Source organism: Falco biarmicus, chromosome 13, assembly GCF_023638135.1.
Source record: "Falco biarmicus isolate bFalBia1 chromosome 13, bFalBia1.pri, whole genome shotgun sequence".
In the NCBI taxonomy this organism is placed as follows: domain Eukaryota; kingdom Metazoa; phylum Chordata; class Aves; order Falconiformes; family Falconidae; genus Falco; species Falco biarmicus.
In genome coordinates, this window is record NC_079300.1 from 26,778,232 (window position 1) to 26,795,664 (window position 17,433).

Genomic DNA, 17,433 nt, shown 5'->3' on the forward strand with positions numbered 1-17,433 from the left:
CAGTCTGCAAACAGAAGCATGGCAAGAGCCTTGGGTTGATGCCTGTGTGCCAGCCCCTCAGTGCACAGGGCCCTCATCCTGCACGTCTTTGTGGTGTGAGGGGCTGCACTCGACCTGCAGCTGCTTTCCCTGGTCCTTAGCTTCACACGTCAGCCTTGAAACACAAGGTATTCTCAGCCCTGCAGATCAGCCTGCCAGCACTTGTCCTTCACATCTCCCTTTTAGGCCTCTCTTCTCCCAGAAGACACTCTGGTGGCTTTAGATGTGTGTCAAGTTCAGGCATTAAAACTACCGTCTGAGAAGGTGGAAGGCTCTGGCTCCCTCGGGGCTGGCAGCACAGCTGGTCCTCCAGGCAGGAGCTGGAGCCTGTGAAGATGAGCTGCCCCATTTCCATGATCCCTCAAGGGAGCGCCAGGCCTGGGGCTTCTCCAGCACCTGGGAAGTCTTCACCCTCTTGCTGCAGGCCCAGGTTTTGCCTAACAGCTTGCTGGATCTGGTGACGTGTTCACACGGGTCTCTCCTCTCATCCTCTGCCAAGCGAGCGGTACCCTTCGTATGCTGCAATGTTTGTCTGCAAGCGAATTAATCAGCTCTGCCCTTTAAGCGTTCCCGTACAGCAGCTGCAGGAATAAATGGTTCCTCTAACTGCTTTTCTCCAGGAAAAACTGTTCCTATTGACCCGGCCCAGCCAGGAGCTGCCTTTGCTGGTTAGAGCTGAGAGAATGCCGGGCCCCCCACCCTGCTGCTGCCTCTCTGAAGCTGTGCTGCTCCCACAAGGGAGATCCTGCTGCTTGTGGGGGCAGCCAGCCTGGTGGCCCTGCAGCATGTGTGACATCCCAACCAGTGTGTGCAAGAGGGAGGCTCAGCATTACTAGTGAGCCCAGGACCCCGGGGGGGGGGGGGGGGGGGAGGGCAGGCAGGAAAGGGCTGTGAAAGAAGGAATTAGGAGCCCAGGGCTGGCTGGCAGGGGAGCTGGGGTCCCTGTGACTGTCTCGTGCTCACAGCCTTGGTTTGTGTCCCCTATCCAGGAGTGAAATGAAACGCTGGATGATTTCACTGGCCCCAAACCGGAGAACCAAGTTTGTTTCATTTACATCCAGACTTGTTGGTAAGAGACACAGCATGGGAGTCAGGAGCTCTTCACCCTACCCCAGGGCGCCTTATTCTGCCCTGAGCTCAGTCCAGTCCCAGGCCTGGGGCCTCTGCTGAAGCTGAACCCTCTCCCTGGGCTCCCTTTGTGTTTCCACCTTTGATGCCCACTTGTCTCTGGGCCTGGCCCTGACCTTGCTCCCCTCCAACGTGGGCTGGGCTGCACCAGCACTCTCCCTCCCACCAAAGCTGCTCACGGGTGGCACTGTGGTGGTGATGTGCACCTGGCTCCCATGCCCACAGAGATGCTCCCCCAGTCCCTGGGGCACCCCTTGGCCTCTGCAGGGTTTCTTACCAGGCCAGAGGGGCCATTTGCAGAGCCTGCGGTGCTCCGCCCACCCGAGCTGTGCTGTGCAGCGGGCTCCATTCCCGGCCTGGCCCTCACTCTCGCCCTGTTCCCTGGCAGACTGCCCGCAGATCCAGTGTGTCCACCCATACGTGGCCCAGCAGCCAGACGAGCTGTCCTTAGAACTGGCTGACGTCCTCAACATCTTGGACAAGACAGATGATGGTACGGGGGACGGGATGGGGATGGGCCGGGAGTCCGTGTGGAAGCGTGGGCATTGCTCTAGGCAGGCGGCTGCCGAGCAGCCAGGAGGAGCCCTCTGGCTAAGGAGAGACCCTGGCATTAGCGTCACAGCCAAGGGGGCTCACAGCAGGAGGAGGGAGTTACAGCTTCCTCCTAACACCTGGCAAATCCAGGTTGTCCTGAGCTGTGGCAGCATTGACACAGCCACCCTGGCACTAGCTGTCGGCCATGGCAGGGCTGGCATGGCCACCCCAGATGTAACCCAGAGCTATTCTTACCTTGATGATGCTTTGCAGCCACCTGGTCCTGGTGTGTGGTGCACACTTGCAGCTGGTGGACTCTCACATTGGGTATCTGCTGGGGATCGCTCCTGTAGCATCAGAGGCAGTGGAAGGCACTCAGTGGCAGCAACGCCTGCTTTCTGCTGGCAACCCTTGAGCCAGCTGTCCACACACAATGCTGCTCAGGCGAGCAGGCCTCCTTGGCTAGACTGACAAACTGGGTCCGCCCCAGCACAGGGCTCTGAGCAGCTTCCAGAGAGCACTGCCAGCTCCGCAGGCTCTTCCTAGCACAACCGTCCCAGTACAGGAGCAAGGGCCAGGCCTTCCCCATTTATGCCTGTCTCTGTCTCTGTTCAGGCTGGATATTTGGGGAGCGTCTTCACGACCAGGAGAGGGGCTGGTTCCCCAGTTCTATGGGGGAGGAGATCCTGAACCCCAAAATCCGAGCCCAGAACTTGAAGGAGTGTTTCCGGGTGCACAAGTCGGATGACAGTCAGAGAAGGAAACTGGGCAGCAGAAACCGCCAATGACCGCTGGTGTCACCGAGCGCCTGCAGTGCCTCTGGGAGAGGAGCAGAGGACAGAGACTGGCAGCTGGGAGGATGGGACAGTGGTGCTGTGGGCCACGGTGCAGGACCTGGTGCGCTGGACCAGGAACCTGTCAACTAACAGATTGCAGTTCCTGGGCTTCCCGTGGCACTGATCCTTTCCTGGAGATCAATGCTTCCAGCTGGCTAAAATAACCCCTTTCCAGGTGTTCTGTAAAGCCCCAAAGAGCACGAGCCAAACGGGCACAGCCCAAAGGCCACCGGGTGGCAGCCAGCTGACCCCTGTTCCCCGCGTGCTAGCTGGGGCTGGCTCAGGACACGTGGCAGCATGACCGTTGCCCAGTTTGAACACTCCCAGCTCATCGCTACCTTTCAAGTTTGGGGCGCTCCTGAAGCGGCATCTTACAGGGTTGAAACTGAAGCAGAGGAGCTGTTTTACCGCCTCTCACACAGCCCGGCGGCACCAGGCTGGGATAAGCCCCAGGAGCTCCAGCTCCCCAGTCCTGCTGTGAAGCCGCTGGGCCCATTCCCATGGGCAGACCCTCGATCTGCTTCCAGTCAAGCGCTCCAAGATGCTCCATACCAGCCCTGCTCCACCAGCAGCCCAGCCTCGCCAGCCCTGGCCCACATCTCTGACCACCTGATGGCCTCGAAGCACGTCGGGGCCCTGCCCCGTGGCGCACCCGTCTTTCACAGCCAGCATCCCTCCGCAGAGCTGCCGCAGAAGCCTTTCCTGGCTGAGCCGGCACTCACGGTCTCCGCTGCTCCCTGCTGCCGAGGCACAGAGAAAGGTGTCCGTGCCAGCGTGTCCCCGCACACCACCACGTACCACGGGAGCACCAGCAGAGCCAGGCTGCCGTGCAGCAGGCAACTGACCTTACCCCAGGAGCTGTTGTCCCGTGTGCTGTGGGAGGCCCAGCGATCGCTGCCTGCATGCTTGTAACCCGTGCCACCCAGCTGCACGTGCAACCTGCGCGCGCAAACCCCCTGTACAGGCTCACCTCAGTGTATATACGCAAATCCTCTGTCGCCAGCAGAGCCAGATCGTCACTCCTTCCAGCTGTGGCACTGAGCATCGCATGAAGCCCAGGGCGCAGCACCAAAACCAGCCAGGGGACAGGCCCGTAACAGCCGCCTGTTGTTCAACAGTCTCACTCTGAACAGTCCCACACATGGCCGCAGCCGAGGGGCTCTTAGCTACAGGGTGGTCCCGGGCTGCAGCCAGCATCCATCAGGGAAATCAGTTATTTGGCATCTTCCCGTAACGCTGCAAAGAAGGGTCTGCCAGGCGCTGTGCCTGCGCTGCTGTGCGCTCCGACAGTACCGTGGTTGTGCTCAAAAAGGTGACAGAGAGCAGCTGCCTGCCAACGGAGCCACGCACCAGCCATGCGCGGCGCGGAGGAGGGCGGCCATGCCGATGGCAGTGTGGGGAGCAGGCAGGCTGCCGGGGAGCTGCTGGAGGGGGACTGTGGAGCGCTGCGCTGGAGCTGTCCTTGGGCCGCGCGAGGCCCAGGTTACACACGGGGTGTGTGGTGAATAGCCAGACCCAGCCGAGGGAGGGCCGGGGCTGTGGTCAGGGCTGTCCGTACTGTCACCGCAGCCCTGGGACAGCCAGCCCAGTCAGCCCTGCACCGGGGTGTGTGTGTGTGTGTGTGTGTGTGTGTGTGTGTGCTGCCACCAGCCCCCAGGGTGAAACCAGTGGGAAGCCGGAGGCTCCTGGCCACCTGCCAGCACCCAGCCCAGAGCTGGGGACCAGGAGGGGACCACAGCCTCCAGCCTGGTGTAGCAGGCTCATTTAACGGGGACACCCCAACTTGCCCCCCCCCAGCAGCACCCCCCAGTCAGCTTTCTGAGTACAACCAAACCCCCAGCTCAGGGCCCAGACCCTGCAGCAGCCACAGGTTTTCTACCACAGAGGAGCTCCAGCTCGAGGAAGTCCTTAAAATTACCTGAGAAATCACCACACCCCAGCTCCTGCAGGTTTGCAGCGCAGCAGCTGGCCCAGCGCTGGGATGTCTCCCATAGCATGGAAGTGCTCCCTTACCCACCAGGATCAGCCGTTTCGTTAGTGGAGGGACTCACCCAGGTTTCCCAGCGCCAGGATGCTGGTTCCTCGCTGCGTTTCTCCAGGCAAAAGGGGCTCGGGACTGCCCTGCAGCGTCCCACCACCCACCAAAGCCCTGGGACTCGCTCTGGCCCCTCTGGCTCTGTTGTGACTTTTTAGGACTCCAAACCCTTGGCACAGGCTGTGCCGTTTTCAGGCACCAAGTGGCATCCAGTGTTATTTCCTCAGACCCAGCCCTGCACGCCTCCGTTCCAGTGGTCTCAAGTGTTGTACAGGGCCAGGCCTGGGGCCCATGAGCATGGGCTGGAGCCCCCCCAGCCCCCACCGGGCTGCCTCAGCAAACTGAGGGGAACTTCTTGTTGTCTCGTTTTTCCGTGTGATGAAATGTAGCTGAGCGAGCCAGCGCCAAAGCAACGCGCGTGCATCTTCTTCCTCCCACCCTGCCGACCGCGTGCCTCCTCCCCAGCCCCCCCGCCGCGGTGCAATTGGCAGGGGGCAGCTGGCCCAAACACAGGGGGCGGAAGTGGGGCTGAACGTGAACATGGGGTGGGGTAGAGACTGGAGAAGTATTGGGGTGGTTGGTTTACACCAACTGAACAACCCTTCGCACAGGCAGCCCTGCAAGGTGATGCCCAGCACCATTACCGCCACCCATGCTACACCAAGAGGGCCGGTGCCCGCTCAGTGCCACAGGTCCCTCCTGCCTGCGGGGGAACGCAGCCAGCTGTGGTCCAGCTGCCAGGGCTGCGTGCACCCAGAGATCCACACGCTAAGAGCAAAGAGCACTCTGGGGTGCAGCTTTGCTGCCCAGGGCAGAGGCTGGGGTGCCCCTTACCACAGCAGCAATGGGATTCCTCCCCAGGGAGCCCGGGGCAGACAGGGAGCGGGAGCAGCTGAGGGCAGGAGACGGGCTGGTTGTGTTACACAAAAATCTTTTATTGAGTTCAGGAGGCCGAGAACTTTCTCAGCGTGATGACGACCAAGGCCACAAGCACAGATGTACCCAGGAGGGAGGCGATGACAATGGCACCGATAGCTCCGGGCCCCAGCGAGCCTGCAGGGACAGAGAATGAGGTGGCATGAGTTCAGCAGAGCCCGTGGGTTCCAGACAGGAGGGGCCACAGGTGTCACCCCCACACCCAGCTCAGCCCCAGCCACTGGGCCACACTCCCGCCCCAGAGCCCCCTGCACTGGCCACGGTGGCCCTGTTGCCATATCCCCACGCAGTCGAGGCGTGGTCCTGTGTCCCAGCGGCATCAAGCCTGGGGCAGGGGGCTGAAGCCTCCTTAGCCAGCTCCCAGTGACAAGGACAGCTGCCACACAGCAGGTCTTTGGCACTCAGCGTTCCTGTTGACACCCTCACTGAGGGAGCTGCTGCGAAACCGCATCACAACAGGCATTTGCTGCAGCTCAGGAGCCAGGAGAGGCCCGTGCTGCCCGCTCGAAGGGCTCCAGGCACACCTCCCCTGGGGAGCCCTGCTCGTGCGCGGGGTACCTCCCCTGAGCAGGTGACACGGGTGCTCTTCCCCCCCTGCCAGCAGCAGGCCACCTCTGGTGGCTCCAACACCTCCTGGTGTTGGAGGCGACAGGCCCACACAGAGCGAGGACTGCCCGAGCGCTGCGGCGGTGACCTGCGGGCAGCCCATGGCACAGCCACATACCGTCTCCCGCGTCCAGCCGGTGCAGGTGGGTGGTGTCCTCGGGCTCCAGCTCGGAGGTGTATGGGGGGAAGGCGGTGGTGTCTGAGAGCCGGGCTGTGGTGGTGGCGGCGTCGAAGGGGCCAGCTCCGGAGGGCAGCTCGGGCGGCTCGTTCCAGAGGGTGGGGACGGGGCCCTGCGGGTACTCTGCTGGGAGACAAGCACCCACAGTCACTCACCGGCATGAGCGGCCCCAGCCAGGCTGCTGGTGACAGTTGCAGCTCAGCAGGTCCCTGGGCTCCAGCTGCCTGCCGGGTGCCCCGGGCGGATGGAAGGTGACCCGAGGGCTCAGAAGCCCAGCGGGGCAAGAGTCCTCCTCTGGGAGGGCACCACCGCCACAGGATGCCAACACCTGGAGCAGCCAAAGACAATGCGCTTGCCCCAGGGCAAAAGCAGCCTGCCGCAGGCTTCTGGGAGCTCCCCACCACCCTGTGACCTCCGCTCCTGCATGAGCGGGCCCTGCACGAACCCCCACTGCCAGTTTGCTCCTGGATGCCCATGGGACCGGGCTGGGAAGGGGCAGTCACATCCCTGCAACAGGCAGAGGCCACCCAGCCACCTGCACTGGCCAGATTCACAGCACCTCAGGGCCTTTCTGTCCTGCATCACACACCCCCGCAGTGCAGGGTGCATCACCCACCCACCCCCGCAGCGCAGGGTGCCAGCGGCGCTGGCGGTGTGCAGGACGTGGCTCCCCCAGGCAGGAGCCCCAGAGCCTTGGCTTCCCCCTGCCCCAAGATGAAAGCCGGCCAGGCTCTGTTTGATGTTACCGTTCACCTCCTGTTATTTCTTCCCCCTGTGGGGTCGGGGACCAAACCAGAGAGCCTGCCCTGTCTGCGTGTGGCTGAGCCAAGCGCTCCCTCTCAATGCCCGGCTTGTTCAGGTGGGCCCCGGCAGGAGCAGGAGACATTCCACAGCTCCCTGCTGAAACCACTGGGAATGTTGCACTGGGATGGGGAAAAAATGGGAGGTGGGGGGCGGCTAGGAAAATGAACACCATCCAGCACCAGGGCCCAGCTGAAGCGACACGATGGTTATCAGGGCTGGGAAAGTGGGTGTCAGAGGAGCCAGAGCAAGCAGCCTGAGCCTCCTGGGGCAAGGCACAGGGGTATTCCCAGGCACCCTGGCTCTGGCACAGCATCTCTTGGCACACTGGGGCACTCTAAGACTTGGCCCAGGCTCCACCTGGCCCACCAAGAGCAGTGGCAGCAGCACATCTTGGCAGCAGCCGCCCCAGCATTCAGTAGCTGGAGCCCTCCTTGCCTCCCGCAGGCAGCCAGCACCTCGTAGGAGGAGAGCAAGCTGAAGAATCAACGCTAATGGGCTCCGCCACACTTTGTTTTCCCCGTAGGAGCCCTGCATCAAAAGGAACAGGAGGACCAACACCAAAACACTCACTTTTGCTGCCTGTACAAACCCACCGATAGGGCTCACATCAACGAGCAGTTCCCACCATCCCCGGAGCTATTCGAGGCTGCCTGTGGACTTGGGAACACAACAGCCTTCTGGACTAGTTTTGAAAAGTTCTTTCTACAGCCATAAAAGCTACAGGGTTTTCAGCAAGACAGCTGCCGGGGTTAACCCTGGCCCAGCGAGCAATGACAGAGACCCCGCAGAGCGAGGCCCATGCCAGTTACACCCGCACACCCCGGCCGGCTGGCCCAGCCCGGGGAGCAGCTGGGAGCTGTGGTGAGCACCAACCATCCTCACACGCCTGCTGCATCCGAGGTCACCGCATCGCAGGCAGCATCTCAGCTCCCCAGCAGAGCACACAAGAGCTTTGTGTTCCACAGGGGCTCCCCAGAAACACGTGAGCCCTTCACTGGCACACCCCAGCCTGTTCCACAACACCAACCAGCAAAGCTGGAAACTTGCACCCCATCCAGAGGCTCTTCCAGAAAGTACCATTTCCAGCAGACCACTCATCCATAAATCCTGTGGTTTAGCTACCAGAGGCCAGAGCAGGAGGGAAATACAGAATTTAGGGGGTGAATGTAGTTGAAACAACAGGGAAAGGAACCAAGCGGAGCTGGGGCTCTAGTTAGCAGCGGTGGCATTAGGAAGCTGTTGGTTTAGGCGCAGACGGAACGTACGTAACACTTTTGAAGCCCCAGTTCCAGGCTGCTTTCGCAAGTGGAGAAACTCCACACAGAAGAGCTACACTCCAGCTACGACCTTCCTAACTGTGTCAACACCAGCCGGGCCAGCACCAACACTGCAGCCGTTCCCATCTGGCAAGAGAACCCCACGCTGGAGGACGCCGTTGTTGCATTTCCCAAGAATGTTTTTCTCTCCAAGCCAAAGGAGCTGGGTGGACCCCTCGCATCTGACCGGGGGAAAGGCGTTAGCTGAGATGATCTGTAACAGATACGGGCACCGTCCAGGGAGGCTGCGGGACCTGGACAGGGTCTTCCCAACTCCCTGTTCTCCAGAGGGCTGAGGCGGAAGCGCTACCCCTTCCAACCATTCTGTAAAGGCTTTTTTTCTAACCAGACCCACAGGTCCCAGAAAGTCTCTCTTGTTCCCGGTGCATCTAATTCCTGAAAAATTTACTGCCGCTCTCTAAGCTCTGTGCCCTGCTTATTTTTGATAGCCAAGTAAAGAGGAAACAGACTAATTTGTTTATGATCTCAGTGAGTTTTAAGACCTGGATAGAGTCCTGGATGGCTTCTAGATCGGTATTTGGTTAATTCCCCTCATCTGATTAAAACACGCTTTCAGTTCACCCTCAGAGAAAGGGCAGAGTGTGCTAAACATGCGCTTTCTGTCCCGAGTTCCTGCGGTTTTACCTCAGCGGCACTTCAACCAAGGGAAACACAACTCCTTTCAGCTGGCTCTAGCACCTCGCTCACGGGAGCTGCCAGCCCAGCAGCAGCCACGCACACGCATAAAGTGAAATACCCGCATCTGAGCGTCACCAAGAGCCGGGGCTTGCTGCTGCACCTCCTCTGCGGTTCCTGCACCTTGGTGCTGCTGGAGCAGATGCCCTGCAGCAGGCAGATGGGGCAGGGGGACACAAACCCAAACGCAAGCCCCAGCCCCAGTGAGAGCTGCCGGCAGGCAGGGCACTCCGCAGCACACTGCTGCAGCCCGGCGACGTGCCTGTTTGTAACAGGCGCTGCTCTTTCCAAGACTCACCTTTGATTTTCCCTCCTAAACTAACAGCTCGTGTCCTCACACGCCTCCATTCCTCCCTGTCTGAGAAGCTCAACCACCCACCCAACTATCCCCTCGTATCCAGCCGGTGTCTTTAACAACCAGGAGCCACACCTGCCCCCCCTGCAGCACCCTGACAGAGCAGCTTTAAATGCCACACTCCCACTTCAGTCCTCCAGTAAAAGCAAGACAGGTGAGGGCCAACAGCAGAGCCTGTGCCAAATGCCAAAACCCAGCACACCCCCACACCCCATTAATAAGTGGGGTTTTTTTTTACCCCATTTCCAATTAATTATTTGGAAATATTTATTGGAAATAAATATATATAAAAAATAAAACACCAACTAATATCTCACATGTCTGACTGCCTCTCCCAGTCCCTGTTGGATACAGCCCCACCAGCCAGGCTCCAGGCGCAGGTGTGGCACCCGATCGCGGAGGTGGCTCTGTGCTGCTGCTCTTTGGTGTGACACCTGCAAGTCCCTCTCCCTCCTGGGCCCAGTTTCTCTAAGCAGCAGACCGGGACTCTTAAGGATCATCTGCAAGAGAAGCAGCAGCAGCAGCAGGGTGGCCAGGCTGCCCACACGGTTACTGTCACCCTGACTGCGATGAGGGGGACGCAGTCTGTGTGCAGGGGCCTCCACAGCCCTGGGGCAGGGCACGGCACTTTTGACTTGCAGAAAAAACCCAAACAGCTGCAGCCTCAAGTGAGGGGGTGCAACCAAGGGTTGGAAACCAACTATCAAAGGTGAAGTAGCACATGGTTTTCCTGTTCACCCAAGAACTTTGTAGAAATAACTACCAAGAAACACGCTCAAAACATCATCCATCACAAGACCACATCTTTTAAGATGTTTAACATCTGGGTGAGAGCCATGCATTAGCTGTGCTGGCATCAGCCTCAGGACCAGTAGCCCTATCACCAGGAAAACCCACCCGGTGCACTCAGGTGGTTTGTTTGCCCCTGAGCAACCCACGAGGGGCAGCAGGCGGACACGTGGTGGGGCTACCCAGCTGCTGGCACACACGGGTGATCCCACCACTGCCAAGGCTTCGTGCCTTGGTGCCAGGTGCTCTGAAGGGAGAGAAACCTTGACCCCATGGCACCAACCAGCTCTCCCCAGAGTAAATCCCGTCTCAGCACCAGAGCACAGACTGAGAGCAACTGTTGCTCCACAGACTAACAGTGAAATCCACTTGGTAAAAAATACAGTTTGAGAGCGCTTAAGACCTGGAATAATCTTAGTTACTGGGCAGAAACTGAACCTGAAAAAAATGGACTAGAAGTATTCCAGTGTTGTGCAGCGTCAGGTGAAGGATGGCACCTCCTCCTTCCCATGTGCTGACACCTCAGATTGCCTTATTTTAGGGAAATATCTATGCCCCGCTGTGTCTTCTCCCTCTCTCCAGTAAGGGTTAGTTACAACCAAGGCCAAGAAAAGGAAAGAGAACACTGGAGCTCCTACACTATAAAGCAGGGGTCCTCAAACTACAGCCCGCGGGCCAGATACGGCCCCCAGTATTTACAGAACCGCCCGACCCCCACCCCCCGCCAGGGGCTGGGGCGGGGGGGGGGAAACCAAGCAGCCGCAGATGACTGCCTGCCACTTCACCTGCGCGCCGGCCCCCTGGTTAAAAAGTTTGAGGACCCCTGCTATAAAGTAATACACAGTGAGTTTTCTGAACGATGCAGGGACCCAGCAGGAGTTCAGCGGCATGGGCCGTAGCGAGACCTAGAAGGGATGATGCCAAAGGCAACTTGATGAAACCACTATTTCCACACTTGGTGAGAAGGTGGGGTGAGCTGCTAGTACAGTGACATGGTAACCAGTGCCCCAGATACGCGGTGGCTGAAGGGTCTTCACAAGCAATTGCTCCTGAGGATGCCAACCCAATCTGAAGGATCTTTCGAGATACCCCCCGAACAACCAGAACCTCTCCACAGACAGGCTGCAAGACCTCAAGGCAGGCAGATGTGGCCACTTAACATCTTCATCCCCAGAGTCTGCTCACCAGTGGCCATACTCTTCCTCGTACAAGCTGGTTTCAGCACCTCATCTTCCTCACTCTCCACCTCACACCCAGTAACCTTAGCTGGAAGTGTCAGTGATTTACACAGAGTGTCGGTGCAGGGCAAGGCTGAGTAGTGATCTACGAAGACTTGCTGTAAGTCTTGATAAACCTGTTGGAACAACCACATCTTTTTAAGAAATTTGCCTGACAAAACCTATTTACTACTTCTCATGTTCTAGTACTTGAACTTTAGAAACTTCCTAATCATCTTTTATCCTCCGGTTGTTGAGAATGAAGACACAAGTTGCTACAGAAAGACTGTCCTTGGGCAAGGTCTTCTCCTGTATGATTTCCTTTAGCACAGCATCTCCTGCTCTGCTGCTTTTTCCCCCTCTATGCACTCTGATGTGCTTTGCAGTGCATTTCCACATGAGCTCAAAACAAGGAAATTCATGACCCTGCAACACAGTTTAGATACCAAATATATGCATGATTCAGAAGCAAAAGCCTTGCAAAGGCTTCTTACTGACTTGCACTTCACTTGGAGCATTGAATCATCATATGAATTGAAACTGGCTTTGCTAATAAAAATTAAAAAAATCAATTCTTCACAATCCTCCCGTGCTCCTGGCCTACACACCACTTGGGTTTGGAGAAAGCAGAAGTGGATAAGATTTGGGTGCGCAGGAAAATTCTCGACCTGGCTGTTCCCTGTTGCACCTAGATGATCTAGACAAGGAGGGTTAAAGGCTCAGTGGGTTGTTTCTCCATCTTTGACAAATGGGATATTGTGAAGAGCTCAGTAACTCAGAGAAGTCCACGCTTTCTCCAGTCAGAAAGCCCTGACCATGCTGCCCAGGAAACCAGAGTGGCTGGGCAGGAAGCCAGATGAAGGTGCACAACCCACCAGCACCCCAGAAGTGCTCTGACTGCTGCACCCAGATGGGAACCTCAGCTGCCAGCAAGATCCTTCATGTCTCGCTGAACTCCTGAGCACTTACCAGAGGCTTTTGGTCCTAGGTAGCTCTGAGTCCCCACTGTGATAAAATTAAATCCAACGAGGAAGGGAAGACTCCTTCTGAATCTGGAGTCTGCGTGGCCAACATCAGCTGCAGCCCTCTCCAGGGCAGGCTCCGCTTCTGCCCACCGTGAAGGGCTTTGCTACGGGAAGTACGAGGTGCTGAGACAGGAGGGCAGGGGCTGGGTGAACTCCGAGGCCGGCAACGGGCTGTCCAGCCCCAGGTGGCTGCAGCGGGCACAGGGCCAGGGCAGGGATGAAAAGAGGCCTTCATGGCGAACACAAAGGGCAGCCTGTGATGGGCGAGCGCTGGGAGCTTGAGTGCGGAGCAGCGTGGAGCGCTGCGGTTCTGATGAATGTTAAACAAACTTGTTTACAGAAAGGCAGGGCTGCATGTGTATGCCTGGAGACCAGAGGGCTGTCTGTGCGCCCTTCCCTTCTTTGTCTGCACAGGGCAGGAAGTTTCCTTTTCTAACGGGGTGAAAAAGCAGAAAAAATTCCACAGTGCACTAACAGCCCCAGTGCTGGGGTAGGTAACTCCACCACTCCTAATGCAGCAGAAACTCATTCTGCTGGGATGGCTTACCCAACAGGCTGGCTGGTTCCCTCGGGTCCTGCACTGACGTAGCCGAGAACAACAAACTTCTCAGAGGCCTCTAAAACGCCACAGGGAAAGCACGGAGTCTGTCCTATACCCCAGGATCCAAACGTTCACATTCATCAGTACAAAGCTCTACAAGAGCTACTGGCCTCACTGCCCGAGCGCAAGGCACCCAGTAAAGGAACCAACTGGGAGTATTTCACAGGAGCAAAGTGACACAGAGAGGCAGTGACAGGTACAAACCATAGCTGCAACACCAAGCCGAGAGCAAGTACAGGTGAAGTTGGCAAGGCAGGGGGCAGAGCAAATGTGCACCAGCTGCTGGAAACTTCAGGTAGTGCAGAAGAAAATCCTAGCTCAGAGCGGAGCAAGTAAAAATTTTCAGTGGCAATTAATCACTTTCTGCAGAGTGAAATACTGTTAAGAACAGACCTTACCTGGTTGTGGGAAAGAGCACTGCCACCGCTTCTGGGAGCATGAGCAAGCTACAGACTGAAACTGCACAGTGTTCCACTATATTAAAACCAAAGGTCAGGGTTTGAGAAGGAAAACATCCACTTTTCAGTGCTCGTTTCTTAGTTACTTTAAAGGTTTCCTGGCAAGAAAAAGTGTCCTGCAAGGGAGGATCCGTGGGGGGAAATACCAGCTACAGTTTTGCACCCACAGACGTTTGAGCTAGGCACAGTAATAAATTCCCCTACCCGTACGAAAGCTCCTTTGAAAAGAAGTAATTTCAACTGCTAGACAGTTGGCCAGGATCTCCCTGCTAGGCAAGATGCTCAGAACAAACTGGGAGTGAACTGTGATCCAGCCTTTCTCCAGGTCTTGGAAGGCAGGACAGGAATTCAGGAAAACAAGCGCTGTGTTCTGGCCCATTATCCGGCCCGTGCCACCCCTCAGCCTCTCCACTCACAGAGGCTCTGAGGGACCAGCTCCCCACCGCAGCCCCCACCCACATGCTGAGCCCGTCTCTGGGGTCGGTTGGAAGCCTGTTTTCCCTCATTTGTAGCACCCACCCCAGACCAGGCAGCCTTCAAGCCCACCGTGCCCGCGGCTCCCCTCGCCCAGCGCTGCCATTATAATAAAGGGATTTCTAACCAGCTCCTTAAAACGTGGTGCCCCACAGAGCGGGCGCCTCGCTGACCCTGAGCCCCATCACCTCCCTGAACTCGAGCCTGAGCCACCACGCACCGTCCCAGTGCCGCCGGCTCCCAGCACAGCTCAGGCACATGCAGCTTTTGACAGAGCTGAACGTTTCCAGAGCGCTTCCCTGTTCCTTACAGCAGCTGCTGTGAAGCGCTCTGCTGTAGCAGAAAGCATAGAAGGAACCAGAAACTGGCACACATGCTTTAGCCAGAGAAAAATGTTTCTTTTCAGAACTGTAACTTCTTCCTGCCATCAAAAGCTGACAGCCAGATGGCCCTGCCAGCTGCTGAGCGCTCCATCCACCGCTGACTGATCTGTCTACTGATCTACTGCCACTAACGCTCATGTAGGTGCTACTGCTCTTCTGCTTAGGAAAAATTATGAAGGATTTCCTCAGTTTTCTCCATTTTCCCCAACAGAAACTTGGTCTCAGGGTGGAGAATGTATTCTTACTCGCCACCAGCCACCGATCCCAAAGCTAGTTTCCATTAATCAATTATAATTCAATAAATACATAGGGATATTTTTTAAGGAAGGGAGAGGAGATATTGCAAGGAGAGGAAAGAGAGAGGCAGGTTAGTAAAAGATCTCCCAGGCTTTTGGGCTATGAAGGCAAACAGAGCTCCTTACCTGCCAGCACAGCAGGAACCAAGGTGCCGCACAGCATTAGCAGGACCAGGTGAAGGACTCTGTGGCAGGTCATGGCTTCCCTCAGGAAAAGCGTCAGCAGGAATTCTTAAAGCTCTTCAAAGTACGATACAACTTGGAAATTTCACTGGTGTAATAAAAATTTTGTCCGGTTGGGTCAAAAAAAAAAACCCCAAAAAACACACCACCAAAAGAATTTCCTTCACAACAGCAAGTGGACAGAGCGAGTGCAAAGCCCAGCACTCTCTCCCTCGCAGAGCACACCTCCTCCCAGGCAGCTCCACCCTCTCAAATTTGTGCCTAAAACCCCACAGGCAGCCCAGCCCAGCCGTTAGGCATCCGTCACCCTGCCAGGCCAGCGCACACACCAGCAGTTGTTGGCGAGCCCTTCCCAGAGGACGCGGGGATGCTCCTGGAATGCCTTCCTCCGTCCAGCCAAGAACACAGGAGCCATTGGGGCAGCTAACCCCCAAACCAGGCAGCCCGTGCCAGGGCCCCGCTCCTCGGTGGGCAGGGTGGTGGGGCTTTTGCCAGGGTGGGCACCGCAAAGAACAAGGGCCTCAAACTTTGTGAGGCCAAAACGCTCTGAAACAGCGCCAGAGCGGCCCCACGGCACCCCTGCTTTCTGGGTGCAGTACTCAGAGCCAGATCGGGAGCAGTGTGCGGTCTCCGCTGGCAGAACCACCCGTTAAGATCTTGTGAGTCTTCCAAGGCGAGTCACCTTTGTCAGGCAAGGCCAGCATCCTCCTCGGATCCAACCTGCACACCCCCTGCCTCCTCCTGCAACCTCTGCCACTCTGTCCCTTCCCTCCAAGTGGGCTCGTGAAAAGTTCCCAGCAGAGAAAACCGAGGCTTGTTTCAGGTCACATTTGCACCAACAAGAGACTTGGGAAAGGATGAAGCGTTTAAAGGTGGGAACACTCCAGCTTACTGTCAGAGGACAGAAGAACTTAATTAGGATATTTTTTTTTTTTAAGTTAACGTGAGGGTGAAATACTTCACCGTTTGCATTCAGAAAAAGGTGTAATCAAGTATATAAACACCCCCAACGTCAGTTCCTTACACTCTGAAAATACGACACGAGTAGTTTTGTCCTGAATTTCAGATTTTTCTGCTAAAAGTTCTCTTTGGTTTTTGGCTTCCTCTGACAGACAGATACAACTCAGGTGCCCTTTTAAATCATTCTGCTTGCTGCTTTGCAAAAGAATTTGCCTGGCTGCCAGGGGAAGCAGGAAAAATGAAGGAAAAACGAAGAGGGCTGAGCACCATCCCTGCAATGAAATGGCAAGTGAGGAAGCACCCTGCTGGAATGCGCTCAGAAGAAACCTCAGACATCTCTAACACCAAACTTGACATCATCCGTCAAACTTGGATCAAAGCCCCATCAGCCTTCCCGGTTCACATTCTGTCTGAGAAGAACCCGGAAGTGCATAAATATGTAAAAAATAAATAAAAAAGCTGTAGCTCCTATTTTTCCCCCATCGCTATTGATCCAAATGACCTTCACTATAGAAACGGGCCCTGTCTGTCACAGAAGGCGACACGGCAGTCACCTGAGCACGCAACTGAACACACCAGTATCTTACCTTTGTACTAAACACAGAAGCCAGAATATTAAAATATTAAGAACAACATCTTCCCCACTGGTCCGTTACCTACAGACTCTCAGAAGCCAAGCAAGGTCCTCAGGATTCGACAAATTATTGCACATTTTCCCTGCTTGCATTTCTGCATTTTCATTCAGCGATCGATGAATTGTTCCTTTCCTGCTCCCCAGCTGAGCTGGAAATTAACAGGGTTTTGCTTATTTGTTACACAGTATGGAGTAGTCCAAAATTAGCTTGTAGAAATTAGATCATATCATTAAAAAACAGAAAGTACTTATGAACCAGACATTATGCACTAAAAAAAAAGTTATTAAAACAAACTCAAATTATCAGCCTAAACATGTACTGTTCTCTCCAAGACACCAGCTAAACACGATGCAAAGCTATTGTGTAAGTTAGCTCTTAAGAGTATACTGACTTCATATGCTTTGCAGTCATATGAATGGCAGAAAGACATTTACCATTGACTTTTACTGGGATTTTCCACACAAAAACAACCAGCAAGTAGGAAAAAAAAAAAAGGAAAATAAGATTTTGTCTAAAAAGGGAAGCCTACAAGTTGTCCATGTGGACTTTACGCTGAGGGGAGAAATAAAACCTTTCATTTAGGGAAGGGAACTGGACTGGGTGGGGTGGTTACCAACTGGCAAAAAAGGGCTCCATGGCCGAGTGTTTGTATTAACAGAAAACCAGCCGCAGCTTGATCTCTCCTGCATAAACAACACAAGCATGAATGCACGTGTTTTGGGGGGCTGGAAATTAAAGCTTTCTTGTCAGAATTTTCCAATCTCAACTTACTGGTGTTTATTTTTGAACTCTAAAATTATCAAGTAGAAAAAACCCACCGGTATTCCTCACCAGGGAAGAAATAAAGCAGCAGTTGTTGTTCCACATCCTGTGTATTTGCTTGTTGTTGCTTGATGAAAACTGATGCAAGTCGAGTTTTGGGTCAGTTTTAGCACCAGGAATTATCTCA

The 17,433-nt window shown here is 55.8% G+C and overlaps 2 protein-coding genes across 8 annotated transcripts in view; one reads left to right on the top strand and one right to left on the bottom strand.

Moving 5' to 3' along the window:
* The window catches only part of NGEF (neuronal guanine nucleotide exchange factor), a 51,799-nt gene extending 47,662 nt beyond the window's left edge, over window positions 1-4,137 (top strand). The window contains exons 15-17 of the mRNA XM_056357919.1: window positions 1,029-1,108; window positions 1,556-1,660; window positions 2,317-4,137. Of these exons, the coding sequence (XP_056213894.1) occupies window positions 1,029-1,108; window positions 1,556-1,660; window positions 2,317-2,489 (358 nt within the window). The 3' untranslated portion in view covers window positions 2,490-4,137. The remainder of the gene's footprint in view (window positions 1-1,028; window positions 1,109-1,555; window positions 1,661-2,316) is intronic.
* Window positions 4,138-5,486: 1,349 nt separating this feature from the next.
* SNORC (secondary ossification center associated regulator of chondrocyte maturation) lies at window positions 5,487-17,416 on the bottom strand. Of its 7 annotated transcripts, none has more exons than XM_056357990.1 (5): window positions 17,303-17,416; window positions 16,510-16,632; window positions 14,833-14,977; window positions 6,233-6,418; window positions 5,487-5,625 (listed from the first exon to the last, which is right to left on the bottom strand). In XM_056357990.1, exons 3-5 carry the CDS (start codon window positions 14,903-14,905, stop codon window positions 5,516-5,518), a joined length of 369 nt encoding a protein of 122 aa, XP_056213965.1. In that variant the 5' UTR covers window positions 14,906-14,977; window positions 16,510-16,632; window positions 17,303-17,416; the 3' UTR covers window positions 5,487-5,515. The 7 variants fall into 7 exon arrangements, with proteins under 7 accessions (XP_056213965.1, XP_056213964.1, XP_056213963.1 ...); XM_056357989.1 differs by having other exon boundaries at window positions 16,506-16,632; XM_056357988.1 differs by having other exon boundaries at window positions 16,437-16,632.
* Window positions 17,417-17,433: the final 17 nt, after the last annotated feature.